The sequence below is a fragment of the Cyprinodon variegatus genome, unplaced genomic scaffold (assembly GCF_000732505.1).
Source record: "Cyprinodon variegatus isolate N-32 unplaced genomic scaffold, C_variegatus-1.0 Scaffold469, whole genome shotgun sequence".
NCBI classification, from domain to species: Eukaryota; Metazoa; Chordata; class Actinopteri; order Cyprinodontiformes; family Cyprinodontidae; genus Cyprinodon; species Cyprinodon variegatus.
In genome coordinates this window covers 566,639-587,222 of record NW_015150922.1, presented here as the reverse complement: position 1 = coordinate 587,222, position 20,584 = coordinate 566,639, and the positions used below count along the sequence as shown (strand labels likewise).

At 37.8% G+C, this 20,584-nt stretch overlaps 1 protein-coding gene across 16 annotated transcripts in view; it reads left to right on the top strand.

Moving 5' to 3' along the window:
* The window catches only part of LOC107094191 (receptor-type tyrosine-protein phosphatase delta-like), a 213,406-nt gene that overhangs the window by 99,017 nt on the left and 93,805 nt on the right, over nt 1-20,584 (top strand). For all 16 annotated transcript variants that reach the window (XM_015389642.1, XM_015389649.1, XM_015389647.1 and 13 more), the window contains one exon: nt 14,647-14,796. In XM_015389642.1, coding sequence (XP_015245128.1) covers nt 14,712-14,796 — 85 coding nt within the window. In that variant the 5' untranslated portion in view covers nt 14,647-14,711. The remainder of the gene's footprint in view (nt 1-14,646; nt 14,797-20,584) is intronic.

The following is a 20,584-nucleotide window of genomic DNA, read 5'->3' as shown; positions in this document are numbered from 1 at the left end:
AAAAGAAAAAATAGAGGAAACCAGCAAAAAAAGGGATAAGAAGAGAAGGAATAAAGGTTGAACAAATAATCTATGTCTGTTCTATAAAAATTGCTGTATATAATGGGTCTGTTTTATGTGTTTTCTTCTCAATTCAGCCCCCACCCCCCACCAGTTTTGCCTAGGGCCCCAAATTTCCTAAATCCACCCCTGGTTTGTGCGAATGTTTTTAACAAGGACATAAAAGGCACCTATCCGTTACCTGTGTCCCATTCCTACTAGCTCTGTGTAGTGCTATGTGGATGGCCTCAAATGCATGCGATAGTGCTAAAGTTAGTGTATCTGTTTGATGTGACAGACATTCAAATTTCATTGAGCTGGACAAACCACATTTTTCTCTTTTAAAACATCTCCAAAACAATTAGAGGACTATGGCGAAAGTTAACTTTGTTTGCTTTGTTTCTTCCTTGGCAAGACATGACTTAGGATAAACACGACAATTAGCCACCTGGCACAAGCGTTTTGCTAACCTCGTTATCTAAACCCATGATTCCTTATGGCAAACCCACTTATTGACATATCTTTATGTGCATAGTGGCTTCATTGCATGCCTGGAGCTGAGTGTAGCTTTTTTACTGAACACAATTGTCCAGGAATAGTAGCAAACTCAATAAAGTGGTTTGTTTGCAGTTTTCAAAAATAAGATGACAAGATACCATGTGGAGACAAGCAGTGGCTACATATTGGGTTGGTCTTCTGCTCCTGGTAATTTTAAGGAGATGAAGAGGCCATCTTCAGGAGGACAGTTTTCTTAAAACCACAAATTCTATTATTTTATTTGATTTGGTTCCTCATCTATGTCCTCAAGCTGGAGTTTATGCTGTTTACTATCAGACTGAAAGGCCACACTATTGGCCTCATATAGCCCACAGGGTAATCCACCGGTAAATGGAAGTGCTGGGTTTCCAAAGAACCACCCAATCTTAGATTGTAAAAAACGAGCAGTTTTTTTAACTTAATGAATATAACAGATAAACCATTCTTTATCTTCGGTCAGGATGGGCATAATTTTATAGGTAGGTAATTGTCTCTTTCATCCACTAATGTTCTGTTTCTATATTTGTCATTACCTCATGGCAATCTGAGCTTTTTGCTGCCAAAAACCAGCAGGTTATGTTTTGTTCTTTGACTTTAACAGTTGTTTGTTCTTTTTAATGACTTGGCCAATTTTGTTTTTTGCTGCACATCGAACACAAAATGTGACTTGGTTTGGTACTGTTCATGTATGAATTTAAAAACCAGTTCAAGAATACTTTTGCTTTTTTTAATGACATAGTAAAGGGACAATATGTTTGTTCACCTGTAGCATAAGGTAGATAAATAAACAAGGTAAAGTCCTTGTCCAAAAAGCTTATGAACTGGCATAAAATGTAGAGTGTATGACATAGCTACCAGCATTTTGTTCTATTATAGCAATCATACATTCATTTTTTAACAGATATAGCAAGAAAAAGCTAAAGAATAATACATAAAATCATAATTAGATAGCATTATACGTTTCAACATTATATCACTATCATTGATATTGTAAGTTTCGAATTGGTAGAATTTTTGGATCTGTTCAAGATTTCACTTTGATTTATGTCATTCTGTGTTTGATAAGTCATTAGTGTCATTTCCATTTAGTGTCATCTAAGATCTTTTCTACTTATATTTAAGCCCTGTTGTATTTTTTTGGCTACTCTTTGTTGCCATATAGTGGTTCTCTACTTTCCTCTTGCTCCCTTCTAGATCCTTCTGTCCACACCTGCTCCCAATCAGTTGATGACTCCATTCATTGTTCTGTTTGACATATATACTCCGCAGTTACTGTTTTGTGTTGCCATCTGTTCTGGTTCCTGTGTCCCCTGGTTTGTTATTTCTGTATTTTTTCTTCTGTTGCCCCTACCTTCATCATTAAAACTTGTCCTTTACAATCCTCCCACTCGTGATATGCACTAAAGTAGTATGCTCTGTATTAACTTCTTCCTGTTGCTCATTACCTTGGAGAGTAAAGTTTGAATCCTAACAAACTAGTCAGTTCCCTCAGAAGCAAGTTCACAGTAGGATTTTTATTTTTGCAGAGGAGCATGCTCAGTATCATCCCTCGTTTCCTAATTCTTTTTCACAGTCTAATTTTACAAATGGTTTTTGAAGCAAAACACACAGATGGATTTTCCAATTCATTTCATTCAGGTTTCATGTTGACCATGTGTTAAAAACCCTATCCAACAGGGAGAGTTTTGTTCAAAACTGACAATTGAAAATGAATTTTCTAGATGCTATTAAAAGCCTATTAAAAGACAATGTGGTATTTGGTTATGATGTATTTGCTTCTGTTTTAACCAGGGTTCCTTTTCCTGGATTTTAGGAAAGTCTTTTGGCCACAACATAACCAGTTAAACTGAAATAGCACAAAGTGTTGTGGAAATAAATATATATATATAGAGGGTCATTATATCTAAACTTTTAGTATTGCCAATGCAATGCCTTCTAAACATATCTCAAAAAGATACAAAAAGAGTGGTTTGGTGTGTTGGCACAAAGCAGTTTTATTTACAGCAAGCAATAGGTGTGGTCGGAAAGGACAAAATTACAGGAACATGGGAGGTGGCTCGGAGTTTGTCTGCCTGGCAGTGTGTTTCCTGGACCTTTTGCATTTCTGCTTCCTTTTTTTTGTCCGCTTCTGTCTTCTTGAACTCCAGTCGGCCTCTGCAGATGGCTTCTTACACTGAGCCTGGTTCGGCTGGAGGTTTCCTCCTGTTAAAAGGGAGTTTCCCTCCCACTGTCATTACATGCATGCTCGGTGTGAGGAATGGCTGAAGAGCCAATGAGTCGATGCAATCAGCTGGTTTACCTTAATTAGAAAATTTTGAACCAATCTCACTGTATGATCTGGTAGATTTGGCTCTCTAAAGTGCCTTGAGATGACATTTGTTTTGAATTGATGCTACATAAATAAACTGAACTGAATTTAATTGAACAAAACTGATGGGTGAATGGACCCAAGTCAACTGGTAATGTAACATTGTGACAAACAGCTTTTACCACAATGAAACCAGCTACCTGCTTGTTTTTGTTTTTTAAACAAAATTAAGTTTATTAAAAATAATTTCCTCTTTCCAACTACTTTCAAATGACATAACGAAGCAATAGCCACACTCTATCTCCAGCATTTTATTTAATAAACACTCTTACTTTTGAAACCAGTCCACTGAGCCTGGTCAGTTTAGTTTATTAATTAATTCTCTAAACACCTTACATGTTGTTTTGAATATCTAGCCAACAGTTCATTTTTACTTTTCATTAACCTCTTTTAATTTTGGACAATTTAAGGAAATATAAACCTATATTGACTCCTGTCTGGGTATGTATAAGTGTATAGCTGCAGCTAAAAATAGCTTTACCGTAAAACTTGCCGACACAGTAACAGATGCAGATTGGCTTCACTAAAGTAGTCACATTCCCTCACTTTCTCTCCTCTGCCTCCATTAGTTAGCCCTTCCCTCTGTGCGCCGCAATTCAGATCCCTCTCCTTAACCTTCTCGCCCCTCAGCCGAAGCTCATCTCTCATATTTCTCTCACTTCCACCGAACATCCGTCTCCTGAAGCAGTCCTGCTGCCAGCTTTACGACCCCTCTCACTAATGCACCTCTCAATTAGCCTTCGATGAGATTTCCTCTAAAAGCAGTGCAAATAGGTAATTACATGTTGTCACCCCAAACCACCTCAACCCCCTTTTTCTTTCCCGGCACACACAGATGCAGGGACACACCTTTCACAATCCACTCAGCCTCACTCATCTCCGTCTAGCCCTCTCCCTCTCTGGTTCTTTCAGTATCATGTACGGCTGCATGCCAGAGTTGATCGCAACAGAGCTTAAGCATGGGCATGTTAGTCACAGCTGTCTTAATGCTTTCATTCCCAGTGATGTATGATGCAGAGTGAAGGAACTGTCTAAAATCTTAGGACTCAATATAAGCAGTCCCAAACTTGAACTCTGTTATCAAGTAGAGTCCATAAAAAATGTAGCTTGTTCAGTGATGTTAATAGGGTTTTAGTACATGTGTTTCTGCATTCTTTTCGATATTAATGTGATGAAATTACCTGTCTAAAGGCAACAATCCAGAGGCTTACTGTTACGCAGGGGTGATGTATTACCAGGTCTGCTTGTGCTAACATTATAATGGGGAAATAAATAGGTACAACTGAAATGCAAATAAATGCATCAACCTTGAATAGTCTTTCTCTATTAAAATGTTTACTATTGTCTTTAATGCCTACCAATATGTATCTTAGATTTAGATTTTTGTTTTAGAAATTTGCACAGAAACTCACAATTCTGCACTTGAGCACACACAAAAAAACAAAAAAAAACAATTTAGCCTTAAACTTAAATATAAATCTGACTGGAAGAGCACAGCAACAGATAGAGAGTGGTTTGCGTAACATCTAAATACGAAACACTTTCAACTTATTTATCAACCAATCTACCAGATGCATTATAAAACTCTTGGAAGTCGACAGTAGGTAAAAGACTTTATAGATTAAGCTTTACTCGTTTTTCTGTACGAATTGAAATAAAAGGAAACCTTGGCTGAGCTAATTATTATTAATTTAATAATAATTTGCTTTTCTACACTGCATCAAATCCCTCTGTTTTAAATGGGAGCAGTGGTATGGTATGGGCAGTGCAGCACACACCCAATGTGAAAAGACATCAAGACTAAAAAAAATAATTTCCACCGCCACTTGGCCCCTCTGAGTCAGTCTTCTGTTATTTTTCTGCAAGGCCAGTCAATAGGGAATGAACACCAGCGCTCATAACTGAGCTCAAAGTAATCATTCAAAGGAAATATGGCCATACACAATGTGCGGCTATTGACATTGAAGGAGTCTGGACTGCATTTATAAAGCCTGAGATAGACATACTACTGTACGGCGTATTTATGGTTCTGATAAATTGCATAACCACACTTTGTGAGTTGTTTTTTGACAGCAGGTCTCATCATCAGAGAAGAAGTTCACTTAGGGTGTCATTTATATAAGAATCACTACTGTGTAATACTTGATTGGATTAGCATTCACATTTTGATTAGTCCAGCTCATGCAAGCAAAAGCACCAAAAAGCCTGAGAACATACGGATTTATGGTGAAAGGTCTGGAGTAGAAGATGAATATTGGAATATAATGTTTTTGAGAAGTTATAAGGATAAAATAGAAGGATATAAACTCAAAGAGAATACACTGTGGAAAGAGGCTCAGAGGAAACATGAGGATAAAGAGAGAGTTTGACAAAAGGGGAGATTGATAAGTTTGTTTAAACGACAAAGCTGAAGTCTCATCTTGATGTTTTCCCTTTCATCGTCCTTCTTATTGATTTCATGCTTCTCCTAGAGGTCTGAAAGACACCACTGAATTCGCTGATTTTTTTTGGAAGGGTAAGATTGATCCTCCCTATTTAAAGAAGAAAGAAACTTAGATTTAAATTGAACTGTTATATTTTTGCAGAAAATTCCGCTGACTTCTCAATTTAAGTTAAAGTTTATCCTGTTTTGGTATTGCCATATTTGAATTTTTTGACAAAAGTCTTATTTTCAGAGATGTTACTTCTACTGCAGGAAAAACTCTTATTTTTCAGGTATTTTTGACCTTTCAGGCCGTATATATCATGTAGCATCCAACTTGATCTCTTTGAGTTTATCAATGGAACACTGCATCCATGCAGTTATTGCTAGAAACATGACTTCTGGTTATCTCTCATTTGCTCAGATTTAAGTATTGATGTAAATTGATGATATTATCTCCGCCCCCTGTCTTTTACCTCCCACACACAAATAAACAAACACAGCACTTTACATAAAGGAGGGCCTTTTGTATGTAGACACATACAGTAGTTTCTCTTGGGTGGCTGAGTGAGTCACTTCAAGAAGAAAGGCAATTAAAATCTGTCACAGTGTCATCCCCACAGACGTTGCCGCTGAGACTTGTGGCCTTTAAACACCAACATTTCTCTTGGAAACAGGCTGAGGGCTTACTTGTGGTGTCTGTCTGTGTCTGTTTGTGTACCGTGGGGGAAGATGACAGATAACTGGTAATCAGCTTGTGGATGAGTTGATGTGCGCATGCATGCTCGCTAGTTAAACACATCAAACAGCTCTTCCTTCAAGCTTCCTTCAGTGATGTTCTCTTGTTGCAGTATGAGGGAAGGGTTTGTTCTTATTTTTTTAGTATTCCTTTTTTTGAAAGGGCAGCAAAACTTTGCTGCTTTGTAAAATACTAATATTAGTTTAAATGGTTGTTGAAGAACCAAAGGATGGTCTGTACTCAAAGATATTTACAAAGGTTTTTTGGGAATAAGTAAAAATGAGGGTATAAAGGACTTAAGCTTTTTTTGGGACAATTTAGTAAGTATTAAGATTGTATAACTTGGTGTGTTTACTAAAGAATTTGAATAGATGTCAATTTTATTCACATAATGACTCCCATCCCACAACTGAGTCATATCACAGTGAAACAGGTTGTTTGAAATAAGCCCGAATGAACTCCCTCAGCTTCTTGTCTTGTCCTGCTGAAGAAAAGCACTCCCTCAGCATAATGCAGCCACTATCATGTTTTATCACACTTTAAAACTGATCTCTAATGGCTTTCTTACAACATTGACATTTGTCTTGCCACTCTTTGTTTAGGACCTCTTGCCCAAATAGTAAGTTAGCTGTTACCCTGAGTTACCATGTGCTTCATTTGACGTCTTTTAGTAGGGTAGGCTTCCTGTTGTGCCATACTCTTGGAAGATAGGCCAAACATGTTTAGATTGTTCAGAGCTTTTATAACTAAAACCCTGCCTAAACCTTTCTCTCTAACATATCATTTGTGCTCTTTAGTCTTCATTAACTAATGTCCAATGAGGCCTCTGCAGGACAGTACTATTACGATTAAATTAGGTGAATTCCATTTACCGATGGGATAACTTTTTTAAACTAGATTTTATTTAGGGTATCTTGACAAAGGTTTGAAGCTGTCTAAGGTTTGTAAAAACATTTTCAAGGCACTGTAAGATGACTTGGTGTTAGCACCAATCCTTAATAAGGGCTTGTTTGTCCCACTTTGCTTTTCTTGTTCTCTGTCCAGCTATATGATGCAACAATCACAAATTGGCTTCTTTGGTAACGCATCTGTCAGTCTGCCACCGTTTCAACAGGGCAAACAGAATAAGTTAATTAGCATGTCTAATTGCATTTGGTGGCTCAGCTTTTGGAATATGGAATCAAATTAGGTTTCTCACTGTTCATTTCCACGGCACATGGTTAGCCTTGAGCTACGCTTTTTAGGATCTGTCCTTTGTCTTTGTCTCTATCTTCCTTAACATCCCTTCCAGCTGTACTATGTCGTCGCTTTGTAGTCTGCCCTCTTCTCTCTCATCATCCGCCCACGCTGTCTTTTTATTTCCATTCCATTTTTGGATCAGAGGCTCTTTTCTAAATTGCCTTTCCTCACTTTTGCCTCCTCATCTGTTAACTTTGGTGTCCCATCTCTCAGTCAATTGACTTTTCATTTACTCCAAGGTTTTACATAAAGGAATGGGTTCAGAACTTCGACGTTCGAAAATCAAAGCTAATGCATGATTCGTTTCCATTAAAATATAACTTTCATTATCTGTAAAATGAAATGACGCAATGACGTTTCTTAACCCTTGCACTTTTACCCCTGTGTTCTGCTGACCATCCTGCACAAACAACCTCAGCCTCAGCTTCAGAGACAGCTGTTGTTCTGTCAGAATCTATCCAAGAGATAAGTGTAACAGATATCAGCAGGCCCAGGCAGACAGACGGTGTATAATTGAGTGATAGGACCTAATGTAAGTGAATGGCTTAGTACTGACTGTGATCCACAGCAACAGCAGAATCTCCCACACAGGGAAAGGCTTTCTGTTCAGTCCCTCAATAATACCTACAACAACAGAGACCCAGATTACAGTCTGTTGACTTCCTGGCTGCAGTTCCTCTGCATCTGTTTGGGTCGGATTCTGTACGCCAAGCTTTAGTTATCATCTTTTTGTGCTTTTTTTTTTTATCTGTTCTCCTCTCGTTTCCTCCTGTGTCTTTTTATCTGGCCTCCATCACCACCATCCCTTTGACACCCCCATCGAGTTATCTTAGCCTTTTAATTAACGTGACATGCTGTGAAGTGAGATACTAAATAATGCAGGCTTTTCCAGTGACACCGAATCAGCTGGACTGATTAGCGGACTCACAAACTCACTCACGTATAAGCACACAAACTCCAAAGTGGTATCAGTTTCCTATTACGCCATTAGGCATTTGAAAGGGGTTTAGGTGATGCTGTTCTGATAAAGCGATGTAAGTAAATGCATAACTAAATGAGGACAAAATGTAAACACGGGTAAAAGGGAATAAATTAAAAAGTGTTTGTCCATCTATCCATCCATCAGGTCGAAATGCTTCCAGTTTTTCATTAAAACCCAGAAGTATGGCGTCGCATTTATTTCGAAACACCCTCGAGCAAAATAACCATACTCACAGGTATGTTACACTACTTCTGCCCATGGTTTATCTACTACCGCACAAAAAGAAACTGCCTCTTCGAGAGGAGAAAATCGCTCCTTCTTGACACTACATCCTTTGTGATCATGTCTGCAAGCCCCAATCAGGAGGAGGCTTTTAGAAGAGGTCTGTCTCCACCCAACCTGTCAAAACATATTTTCCTTCGCGGAAAGATTAAATAAGTCAGATGGCAAAGACGCTTTTGAAAGCGCAGCTGCCCTTGAGCGTGGCTGCTGGATAGAAAATCATGCACGTGGTGAGATCCCGAGTACGATCTCGACTGCGCAAGGGAGGAGCTGGTGCGTGCGCATAGTGATTTCTCCTCTTGAAGCGGCAGTTTCTCACGCTTGTGTGATTTTGTTGTGTGGTGGTAGATAAACCATGCGCAGAAGTATTTTAACATACATGCAAGTATGTTTATTTCCCATCTTTACGTGTTCAGAATTCAGAAGGGATATATAGTCCCTCATGTATGGATTTCCACCTGGTTAGACGTTGCTGGAAACCCTCTAATGGAGGTAAACACATGGTCAAATTTCAGGATAATTTCAATTGACTCTCTTCGAATCAAATGAGCAGCAGCTTGACTCTAAGCTCCTCCTACTGCATTGTTAGATCTCCTCTACCCATCTATGAATGTTAGTACGGTAAATCCTACAGAGAAGGTCGATCGGCCGCTTGCATTGAGGGTCTTTCCCTCACACTGATGGTCACTATCCTAATACCAAAGGTGATGGTTGTCATGTAGGAGGGGAGAGGGGACTTACTTCAGGCCTCAGTCCATCTACCCTACTTTTTCTAAATCCAACTATCATATCTGAGCAACTCTTTAGGATTGGTTAACTCTCACGCCTTAGACTGAGCCCAGGCCTGGAAGCCATGGGCCAACTTTTTCCTATAAGAAAAAAAAGTATTAGCCAGTAGTAGAGGTGGGCATTTATTTTTCAATTTATCATTATTGTAAGTTTCTAGTCATGATAAGAATTTAGATTAATTTTTTTTCTTGACGCTATATTAGAATCTAGGATCATTATTAGTATTAATTTTACCATTTTTTTTGTCTTTCATATTTTTCCTTTGGGGTATTAAAAAATATTTTGAAGAATGTGATTACATGTGAGTATAGAGTACCAGTGTTACCCTAAGAAAAACCATGAAGAAGATAATATTATACAATATGCTTCCTGGTTTTTTCTGCATTAGAGATCTTTCCTATTAGGTAATGAACTTGTTAGGAACCTTCTTGTGGGTCAGCACCTACGTTTTTTTTTTTGGGGGGGGGGTAATTTATTACCACCTAGTGAGACTAAGATCAGCAGATTTTAGGTTCAACTAGTTTTTGTTTCTTTAGAAATTAGCCATTTGTGGGATGTGGCAGTTTCATGGTCTGGCTGAGCTGAGGAAAATGTATTTTGTCAGTTTGACACCCGTAAAATTAAATCTTTAAAAAGGAACACCTGCATTTGTTTCTTTGTGGAACTCTCTTCTGCTGCTTTCTCAGAGCTTTAAGGTTTTTCCACTACATGTTCTGCGAAGGCAATGTTGAATTTTGGTAGATCGTTTTGTCATTTCATTTCAAAACTGATCATCCTTTTAAATTTGTGCTGCCAGCTGTGTTTTCTTCAGGTCTAACTTTAGCTGAAGACACCAGCTAACTCCCATAGTGGTTAGATATTAAACAGTGTAAACCTACCTGCACCTAAAAACAGTCTGCCAAACTACAGATTTCATGACTTTTTATGCCCGTGTTCTGTCAGATCAGCATACCCCATCAGATAAGCATACCCAAAGTAATACAGCATGCATGCGTGCACATGCAGAGAGGAACATTTAAACAACTGCTGTAACATTTACAGATCAGCCTGGCAAGTTTAGCATACACTTAACCATTGTATGACAATCTGACAGGTTAGCTTGTAGGTCAGGGTGTGAAGTAGGGAACAAAGAAAGCAAGGCTGTCTGTGTTTAAAGCAGTTTAGCTTTATATTCTGTTTACCTTGGAATAAAAGTTTTTGTTTTATTACATCAAGCATAAATGAACTAGCCTACTTGACTTCCAGTATGCTTTTCTGGTAAGCTTGTGTTTTTACATTCAACTGCAACTTTTTGTTTATAATATCACGCATAAATAAAGTAGCCTAGTCGACTTCCTTCCACTTGAAGTGTCAGACGTATGTAAATCTGACATCTTGCGCATGCATATTGACAGTGGGTATGCTAGTCTGATGGGACATGCTAATCTGACAGTTTCACTGACCATTTGTTCAAGACCAAAGCAGCAAATTATCTGTAGAAAACTTATTATGGAGGGAATATGAAACTATTAAAAATCAAATGTAGGTATTTTATTTTATGCAACTTTATAACATTTTTTGTTTAGTTTAACATGTTTATAAATAAAGTATGCTGGAAATGCAGCAATAAGACCTTTTATTTTTCTTTTCACTTGCTGAACTATAACACTGAAAGCTCATTTGTTTGAAAAAAAAGTGAAAAAAAGGTGATAGACGTAGGCTTGAGTCACTCTGATAAAGGCAAGTTAAAGCAGATTTCTCTTACACACCTTTTTTTCATTTACTTAAACAGAAATGTATGAGTGCTGCTTGGTAAGATGTTCAGTGATTAGATCAGTGCCTTATTTCTGTCTTAATGCATTTGCTAACAGGATGAGATATCTAGTTTGTTTTATTATTCCTGCCTGGCTTTGGTCAGATTTCATCAAAGAAAATAATGATGGGTCACCTGATTGGTGCATTTCTTGTATTATAAATTACTATAAAACAATATGATCATAGGTCATTAATTTTTTTAATTACTCATTTTTTATTCAAATTGTTTTGGATGAAAGTAAAAATCAATTTATACAGTAAGGCATAGTTCCCCTCCCTACTGCAGCAGTGTAAATCAGTGCAGGGTACTTAATTTGTGCAGGGAGAGATCTAAGTTATCCCAAAGCAATTGTTTTGGACTAAACCAAGCGGAAAATCCAGTGTGGGTTGATTTGTTTTCTGCCTTCATTGGAGGCAGACTAAGAGCTCTGGGGCCCCTACCCCTTCCTCTTTTTTTAATCAGATGGCTTGTTCAGGAGCGGGGCGGATTAAGACTGCGGATGCTGAATCTGTTCAGTTTTGGAGATCATGCAAACATATAGGCGTACTCTATTACATGGGTGCTGCACAGTTCAGCCGTTCATAAGATGTGAGTATGGAAAGAGCAAAATGCATTTTCCATGGTTCCCTTTTCTGGACAGCGGCAGCAATCTGCCTGTTCTATTTGGGTGATATGATTTAAGAAACTTCATACAAAAAAACTTGTATTTTCAGTATGGGATAAACTTTTGCTCTTACAATTTGTTCCCGTTTTTATGTCCTTTGCTACATACTTACATTTTTCAGATCATAAAAAATGCTAATATAAAACACAAACATAACTTATATAAAATGTGTTTTTAATAATTAAATTTTTTAAAGAATATGAAAATGTATACCCTTTCTTTTAATTGGGAGCTAAATGGAACTGACAAAATCTTTGGAAAAGTTGAGTGCAACACATTAAGGATTATAAAATTCTCAACTGTCAGACAACATGAAGTAGACCTGCGGGGCTCCCTTACCTCAGTTCAGGTCAGAGTTCATGATCCAACAGCACAAACAAGATGGGTTAAAATGACATCAGTGAATAAAGAGAATAAAATCAGAATTTAAAGCAATTTATGCTTATCTAAATGGACAAAAATGGAGGAATGTCTTTGAAAAAGGGTGACTTCCCAACAAAAAACTAAATATTTTTTTTTATTAGTGCCTAATTTTACTTATTTAATGTTATTGTGGTTTGAGGTGGGAATTGGCACATGTAAATAGAATTAATTGAATTGAATTGAGTTGAACATTTATTCTATGTAAAGCACTAGAACAGCGTACCTTGGTGGTTTGTGCAATGGAAGAGTGTTTAAGTACTGCATACATCTGTGTGTTCTCTGAGGAATATTATGGTGTTATCTATTGAGTTTCATCTGCATTGTCCTTACAGTATAGAAGTCTGTAATGAATCGACATTGATAGATTAAATAGGAAATGGCTCTCCATCTACCTTTGTTTTAGTAAAAATATTTTTAAAAATTGTCGACACAAATGCAAAAAAAAAAATCTTCTAACTATGACTTTGGACCTAAAAGCTGCCACATAGTGAGGCTTGATCTTACAACAAATCAATGCTAAGTTCACCGAAATTTAGTTTAAAATCCCTGCACTGTTGTCGATGTAAAAAAACAAAAACTACAAGGACCCCCTTTGCGCTCATTGCATCACACAGACTAAAGCGTTTGTGGCTTTCCTAAGAGAAGGAAGCATTGACCATGCAGTGCATGAAAGGCATATAGAACGGATGAAGACTGACAGAATTGCAATGATTGTATACAGAGAGGTGAATTGGACTTGTGGATCAGATTGATAGGTCATAAGGGAGGTGAGGGGTGAAGTCTGGGTCAGACCTCATTCCCTTCTTAAAGATGAAACATTACTGCCCCAGGCTAATCTTGATCCCAGCTGGTCAGTTCTGCTGTTCCACAGATAAATGTTGACGTCAACAATTCTATTATATGAGGCTCAGAGCTTGCGTCAGAGTCGGCACCTATCAATTGAGATCACATTATATCATACACAATGCCAGCTGAGTGCTTTGTTGACCTCTTAAATCAGTATTCATCTCACTGCAGGTATTCACTCCCAACACATCCCCACCCACCCCTTTTCAAAAATACGTTTTTTTCCACCCTAAAAGCTTCTTGTCACATCTGGTATTAAACTGTGATAGCATAAAAAGATTATCATGTTAAACATGCTGGTTTTATTGCAATGATCTGGGGCTGCCCTGCTACTTCAGCACCTGGACGGCTTGCTGTTATTTATCAAACCATGAAATCTGCTCTCTGGCAGAACATCGAGAATTTATTCCCATCATTTAGGTCAGGCATATTTATTATTCCTAGGGTGGGGGACCATGTTGGTTCTGATTGCTTTTTTCTTTTGGCCGCAAATGAGATCATGACTTGAAAACTGCATTTTGTTTTTTGTCTTTGTCTGAAATTCAAATTCGTTTAAAGATCTGAAACATTTCGGAGTGACCAAAACAAATGGGTAAATTAAAGGGAAGACATTTGTAAGGAGTATATACTTTATTTTCTTAGTGCTTAATCGACAACGATATGCAAGGGCACACAAATGGAGAAAGTCGAAAATGAGATTGAAACATTACACCTTACCATTCCGCATTCATTTCTAAAGCACTTTAATACAACATCAAGCTGACTGAAGTATTGTACAAATATAAAAAGCAACTGTGGGAATTGTTTGAAAAAGAGAGTATAAGAAGCTGAGGAAGAATAGCTCCATAAAAAAGGCAGTACAAGGAAGGAAGCAAATAAAGGATGAAAGAATAAAGGCGGTGATGTAAATGTTGATCCAACACTCAGCAGATAACCGTAGCCATTCTCTTCCCACTTTAATCTCCCCATCATCCATCAACCTCTGGGTCCGTCCTTCCACCCCTCCATCTTAGAGTCATCCAGTCCTTTCAACAAACCTAACTCACGCTGTTCTGATGGACATTTGGGAAAAATCTGACATGGAAGTGCAGCCTGCATCCCCACCCCAAAAAAAAGAAAGAACATTGAAGCCACTCCTTAATTCCTAGTTGAAAACTCTATTTTAGAGGCAACATAATGTTTCGCCATAACATGTTTGCCATGACTTCGAATTCATCAGCTACTTTATTTGAGGTTTCACACAAACACCCTCACGCATATGAAATACACCTCTGGCGATGAGTGTATGGTCCTAATGAAGCGGGGAGAGGAAAGACAGCTGCAGACAGGAAGTGTGAGGCCTGGAGGGGACTCACACACTCTCTGTTAGTCCGAGTGTGATGTGGATGTTATTATATATATCTTATATTTACACCTTGTATATCGCTAAAGACACACATATGCATAAATATATAACTGAAGGTTTCCTCATTTGAATTTTCTCTAATGTTTTTCTTGTTTCTCTCTCTTTTTTCTCCTTAGGTTATAAAGGCTTGTTTCTATCATCCTGTTGTTCAGTGAGGCTCTGAGCTCACGGTGAATGCAGCATGCATGTGTCGACCTATCCCACGATGCTCCCTGTCAGTCCAGGCCTGTTTCTCCTCAGCTTCCTCTTCCTCGCTGATGCTGACTGTGAGTGCTGTTACATGGATGTTTCCTCCTTTTCTCACTCCTCTGCATGACAACACAACAGTACAGTAGCCATATGGCAAGTTCCAAAGTCCAGTTAGTATTATAAGTCCAACTTCTTTCGAGATTAAATAATTTAAACATGACTTTTGTGGAAAAGATGATGAAAAACTGGGTTAAAGTAATCGTTAAATAGAGCATACATAAAGGGTACAGGTTATAAATGACAACTTTTTACTTGGAAGTTATTATTGTGGAAATATCACTCAGATGGGTAATTGCTGACATCATTAAGGTATTTGAAAATTAATCAGAGAAAATTTATTTCAGAGATTTCTGATGCTATTTAAAAGGGAAACAGATACTTCAGCGTGTCTAGATATATATGTGGTTCATTAAGGCTACTTTAAAAGCAAAAGAAAAATGCTTTACAAGTAGACTTTCCGGAGAAGACAAACAGAGAGTGTTCTTTGGCTAATAATAGCCATGTTAAACATGTTAATGTTCAAAACAAAAAATGCTATATTGTCTGAATCTTGATAATTCATTTTTTTAAATATAGTGACTGCCCTCAGACACATGGACACAACATCGCTTAATACTAAGGGTTAGACAAAATACCAGTGGGAGGTGAGGTGAAAAAGAGAATACAAATTTATTAGTTATGACTTCCTATTAAATGGTTTATTAAAACAAATTAGAGATTGTAACGTTACCAAAATCTCTAATAACTAGGTAGTTTTACAATATAGTTCATTTCAAGTTGAAGTAACAAAATAGTCATCTAAAGTAAAGTTAAATAAATCAATCATTCAGTAAATGTTTACCTTATTTTTTTGTTTCTGTGACGTACTTTGGTCTTCCTGGTGTTGTAAAGTGCTATATAAATAATTTTTGATTGATTGAGTAAATAGAAAATGTTGGAAAATGAAATGCTACCTGTAACTGTTAAGAAAATCCCAGTATAATAATAATAATACAGGTTTCCTTTGTCAACTTCATCATCTCACCAATGGCTTTCATGCATAGAATATTAAGCCTTTTAATTTCCTACATATTACTTTTATTCCGAATACCCTAATTTCTTTGCATATATTCAGACTTTGATGCCATATTTTTCAGAGCTCTCCACTTCAGATGTCACTGAGCTGTTGTGCCAGTCTGAGTGTGAGTTAGGCCGCAGCTCTGATTCGAGGCCAGTTGTTTTTGTCCATCACTGTATTGCTTGGCATGGACAGACACGTCACATATGGCAAATCAGATAATTTTCTACTGCTTGTGTGATTCTGTTAATACCATGTTTGCGTCTCATCCGTGCCATTTGGTCCTTATCCAAAGCTTTTCTCGAGAAAGTTTGCGTGCGCATTAGCACATTGGTCATGGGTCTTGGCATGATTTTGTCTCAGTATTTATATCTTTATTGACAGATTTAAGGAGAAAGGGGGGGCCAGACAAAAGGACTGGATGAAGGATCAAACAATGTTTCTACAAAGAGAAGGCAGACAGTTTAAGCCCTTTAGAGCATACGTTTTGGAAAATTTGAATTCATAATAGCTCCTTCAGTAAGCGTAAAATGAGCTGATTGAATATCTAGCATGTACAGGATGATGTGTTTGCCCAAAGGAAAGTGCAGCGTGGCTCCAAGCTTGCGGTTGTGCAATGCTGATCACATATCATCACCACCCTCTAAAAGCACCCAAACTGACACACAAGTATAGGCTTCAGGCAGCAATTTCTGTGCTGGAATGTTTTAAAGCCTCACGAAGCCCTAGTGAAAGCATACTTTCCGACCTTTCTTGTTTTGCTTTCAACCTCCTGTCCTACGTGGAAGTACCAGGGTCAGGCGGCAAAAGCCCGGTCATTTGTCAAACGATAACGTTTTCCAGACTTCCTCTCTGAGGTCTAGGAGGGCATCTCAGATCCAGAAAGGTGGAAAGGATTCATACTCCATCTTTTTTTTTCTCTACGGTTTCTTCAATCCCACCCTTGACCTCGCTGTTTTATTTCTTACTAACTTTCTGCCTTTTTCTCTTCCTATCAATGTCATCTACTAAGATAGAAAGGACGCAGGGCTTTAGAGGGAGAAAGGGGAGGAAAACTGCTCTCTTTTCCTTTTATCTCTCCATGTGTGCAGCATTCAATGTCCCTTTTAATATCATGACAGGGGAATCAGAGATTTAAACATTGCGAATTGAACAGAAGCTGTCAGACTGCTGATGTTTTAGTTTCTCTACTTAAGATGGCATGTTATGAAATGTTAATTGCAATTATAAAATTGCTCTTAGTTATCCTCATCGTCATGGTAACAATAAAGCTCAATGAAATTAACAAATTCAAAATGTTACAGGTAAAGTTATTTAAATCAGGCTTTTTCTTGTCAATGCCAATTTATGGTTTTCTTTGGAATTCAAATTGCAGATTATTATTATGACTGTGTGATTTTTATTTTTTTTTGTTAAGGATGAAATCACATAAAACCAAAAATAAAAAATGAAGGTAAAATTGTGTTGGTTAGTTTGTTGGTTTGTTGTTAAAATGTTGTAGCTATATACCAAACACATCTTATTTACCACCTAACAAAACCAACCTACCTGCATCTTGAATGGGTAAATAGTGTCATTTAATAAATTACCAACTCGCGCCATATTTTAAATACTGAAAATACATTATAAGAATTGAATAACATAAGCTGATAATTAATACCTTTAAAACTGAAAATTAACAGTGTGCTCCATTACAACAAAATAGGCATAACCACATTTGAAACAGTACTCTGTAACTCTGTATTTACAATGTAATATATCTGATTTAATTTTAATCTCTCTTCGGAAAAATGCTTTTTACGTGGTATATTGTATGGCAGAAGAGGTCATTTTGTTCATGACTCATATTTAGGATATTTGGTGTAGTCTTCTAACTTTAGGGTGATAGTTTTATCTGCCATTGGGGTTAATTCTACCAGTTTCCAATCAGCCACTAAAAACCTCTTCTAAGAATGTTTTCTCCAAGCGCACCTCTTCTAAACAGAGAAGCATTGCGGCCAATGAAGGGGAAGTTGCGATATCTCACTGGCTGTCACTTCATATAAAGCAAAACAGCCTAAAAGGGTCGAAATGGAGGAAGAGAAGAAAGACTTAACGACAAGAATGACCCAAGAAGGAACAAAGCTTTTCTAAATCTTGGTCTATCCTACTAGAGGTGGAGAGCTTTATGGAACCGCCTTGGATTGAATCTGTATTCGAAACTGGCTGTAGTCCTCCTAGATGGGTATCTTTCATCACTTTTATTACGAGATATGTGCTTTATCACCTGCATGTGGATTCAGAGGAAAGTGTCTGAAGGAGAGAAGTTTAGGGATGGGCTTACCGTTCAAACTGAACTGTCTCCTTACTCATGAATCAGGTACAGCACCTTTAATTATTTACTCTTCATTAAGACTCAACTCAGCTAATAGGATGTTTAAAACTGAGGGAGACACTGATGACTTGACTTCATTTCTTATAATGTTGAATAAAAAATTCCCAAACTGGGGGCACCCGTGATGTAAAAACATTTTATGCCCAGATGTTTTGTTATCTGAATTATGCCAAGGATTAAATAAATATTATGACATTTTCTGCAGCACATCACTAGTGTTCAGCACTTTATCCTGATGCACAGGCACTATTTGGAAGAAGAGTTCACCAGAAGTAGCATAGATACTTCAAAGATGTTACATTACTCAAGATTTAACAAAATCCTCATCATTGCTTCATACTTAGTTCTGGTTTAGTTCTTAACACCTTTTTTATTATGTTATCCTAAATAACATGGCAGGAAACACTACAACAGGAGCATTCGCTGTAGTAATCCGTATAAAAGAGGTTCTTTTTTTTTTCTTTCTGTATTTGAGCTGCTGCTTAATGATTAGAGCCAGTTGGGGGAAAATTGGTCGATTCCAATCTCTGGCTGATTGATTGGTTAACTCTAATTACAAGTTATGCAAGAACAGAAGCTGCAGTTTAAGAAAGGACAACACATGCTGCAGAAATACATTTTGCACAATAATGACTGTGTGATTTAAGGTCTAGTTAGGTGCATACTGATACAAATAATGCCATAACAAAAGAAACCAGAGCTCTGTTCCCAGCTTTGCTTATTTTTCTTTATTTCCTTGTTTATTTCTACTACCTTTGTACCACTTCCTCTTTTTTAGTTCTCAACTAGGCTATCTGCTTGTGTGTGCTTATGTCATATATCTAGGGGATTAAGAGTGATGCCTAGATCCGGTTGCAAACTAGGCCACTGCTCCATGTACACCGGGCAACACCCAGTGCAAGGAACAGCCTCTGTGTCACATCCTTCTGTTGAATCGGGATGAGGAAGGCCAATTGTAAGAAGATGGTGGTTTCCCACTGACCCTATTTGCCCTAAAATCAGCAAGCCCTGCCAAGCGTGCAGCCTGGGTGTAACAGTAATTCCAGGTGAAAAACAAGCCCCTTTTTATGTGAGGTGCAACACAAAATAAAATACTTACAGAGATGGGCACAAGGCTAAACTGCAACTCTGTGCTGTAGTAAGCAGACTGCTTATTGTGAATGCAGTAAATAGTGGTTTCAGCTTAAGGAAGGTCTCAGTAATATCATACTGCTTAACTTCAGCTTGAATCACATCATTATTGTTTTCTAAAGGTTGTGTATATGCAATTGAGAAAAAAGAAAGAATTCAGAAGCTGAAATAAAATGACCTTTTTTTCTTCAATATAACCTATAAGGCGTAATTTGAAACATAGAAGCTGCTCACTTGTGACTGATTGCCTCGTCAATGTTCTGTCATTTTGCCAACTTTTGCTGCCCATTCAGTTTGACTGGAAACTCATATGGCTTGGACTCATACAGTACCCTGTAAAGGTACTTTAAATAAAGTACTGGTTGAATTTTTCGACATTTGATCTCTCCACAACCACAAACTCTTTATTGTTTTTGGCTCAATTAATCTGATAAACCAACACTAAGCAGAACATAACAGTGAAATGGAAGCAAAATCACACATGGCATTAAAAATACAGTCCTAAAAAGTGTAGCATGCCTTCGTATTCACATCCCTTTATTCTGATACTTCTATAAAATATTTTTTATTTTAGCAGCACATGTGGACACTAAAAGTTTTGCCAATTCCTTTTTATCAAAATACATCAAGCTCAAACCAGCTGGGCAAAACATTGAACCCTAACACTAACCCTTCATAATAAGTCCAGAACTAATGTCCAAAGACAGCGTAACTTAAGCATAACTTTACAGCAGCGTAATACCCATGATATTTCACAAGCCAGTGTTCTGAGGGGGGGCAGCAATGCGCCCAAAGGTGCCTGGCCTGCATAAAAAGCACAAGAGGAAAATTTTTTGAAGGAGTTCCTCTATCAGCTGATCATGCATGCCAAACTGCTGTCGCCTCCCAATCCATGGTCTGACCCAGTCCCCTCATCGCTGTTGACCTCTTCTTCTTCTGGCTCTATTAGCAGACAACTGGAACAGATTTTAATTGATGGGCTCATGCTGATGTTTGGTGACAGCTTGTATGTATTCCCATCTCAGCCTTGCCGGATCCTCTATCTCTTGTGGAACATCTGAAGTCATGAGGAGAACTGACAGTTTCCTCCTGTGAACCCCCTTTTAAACCAAAATGCTGCCAATACGCCATTATACAGTAGCTGTAAGTTAGGAAAACGTTCAGTGGTCACCTGGGACATGTCAAACATACGTGCATACATTGATATGTCTTGGAGATAAGTTCTTGATAAGTTGCTCTTAAG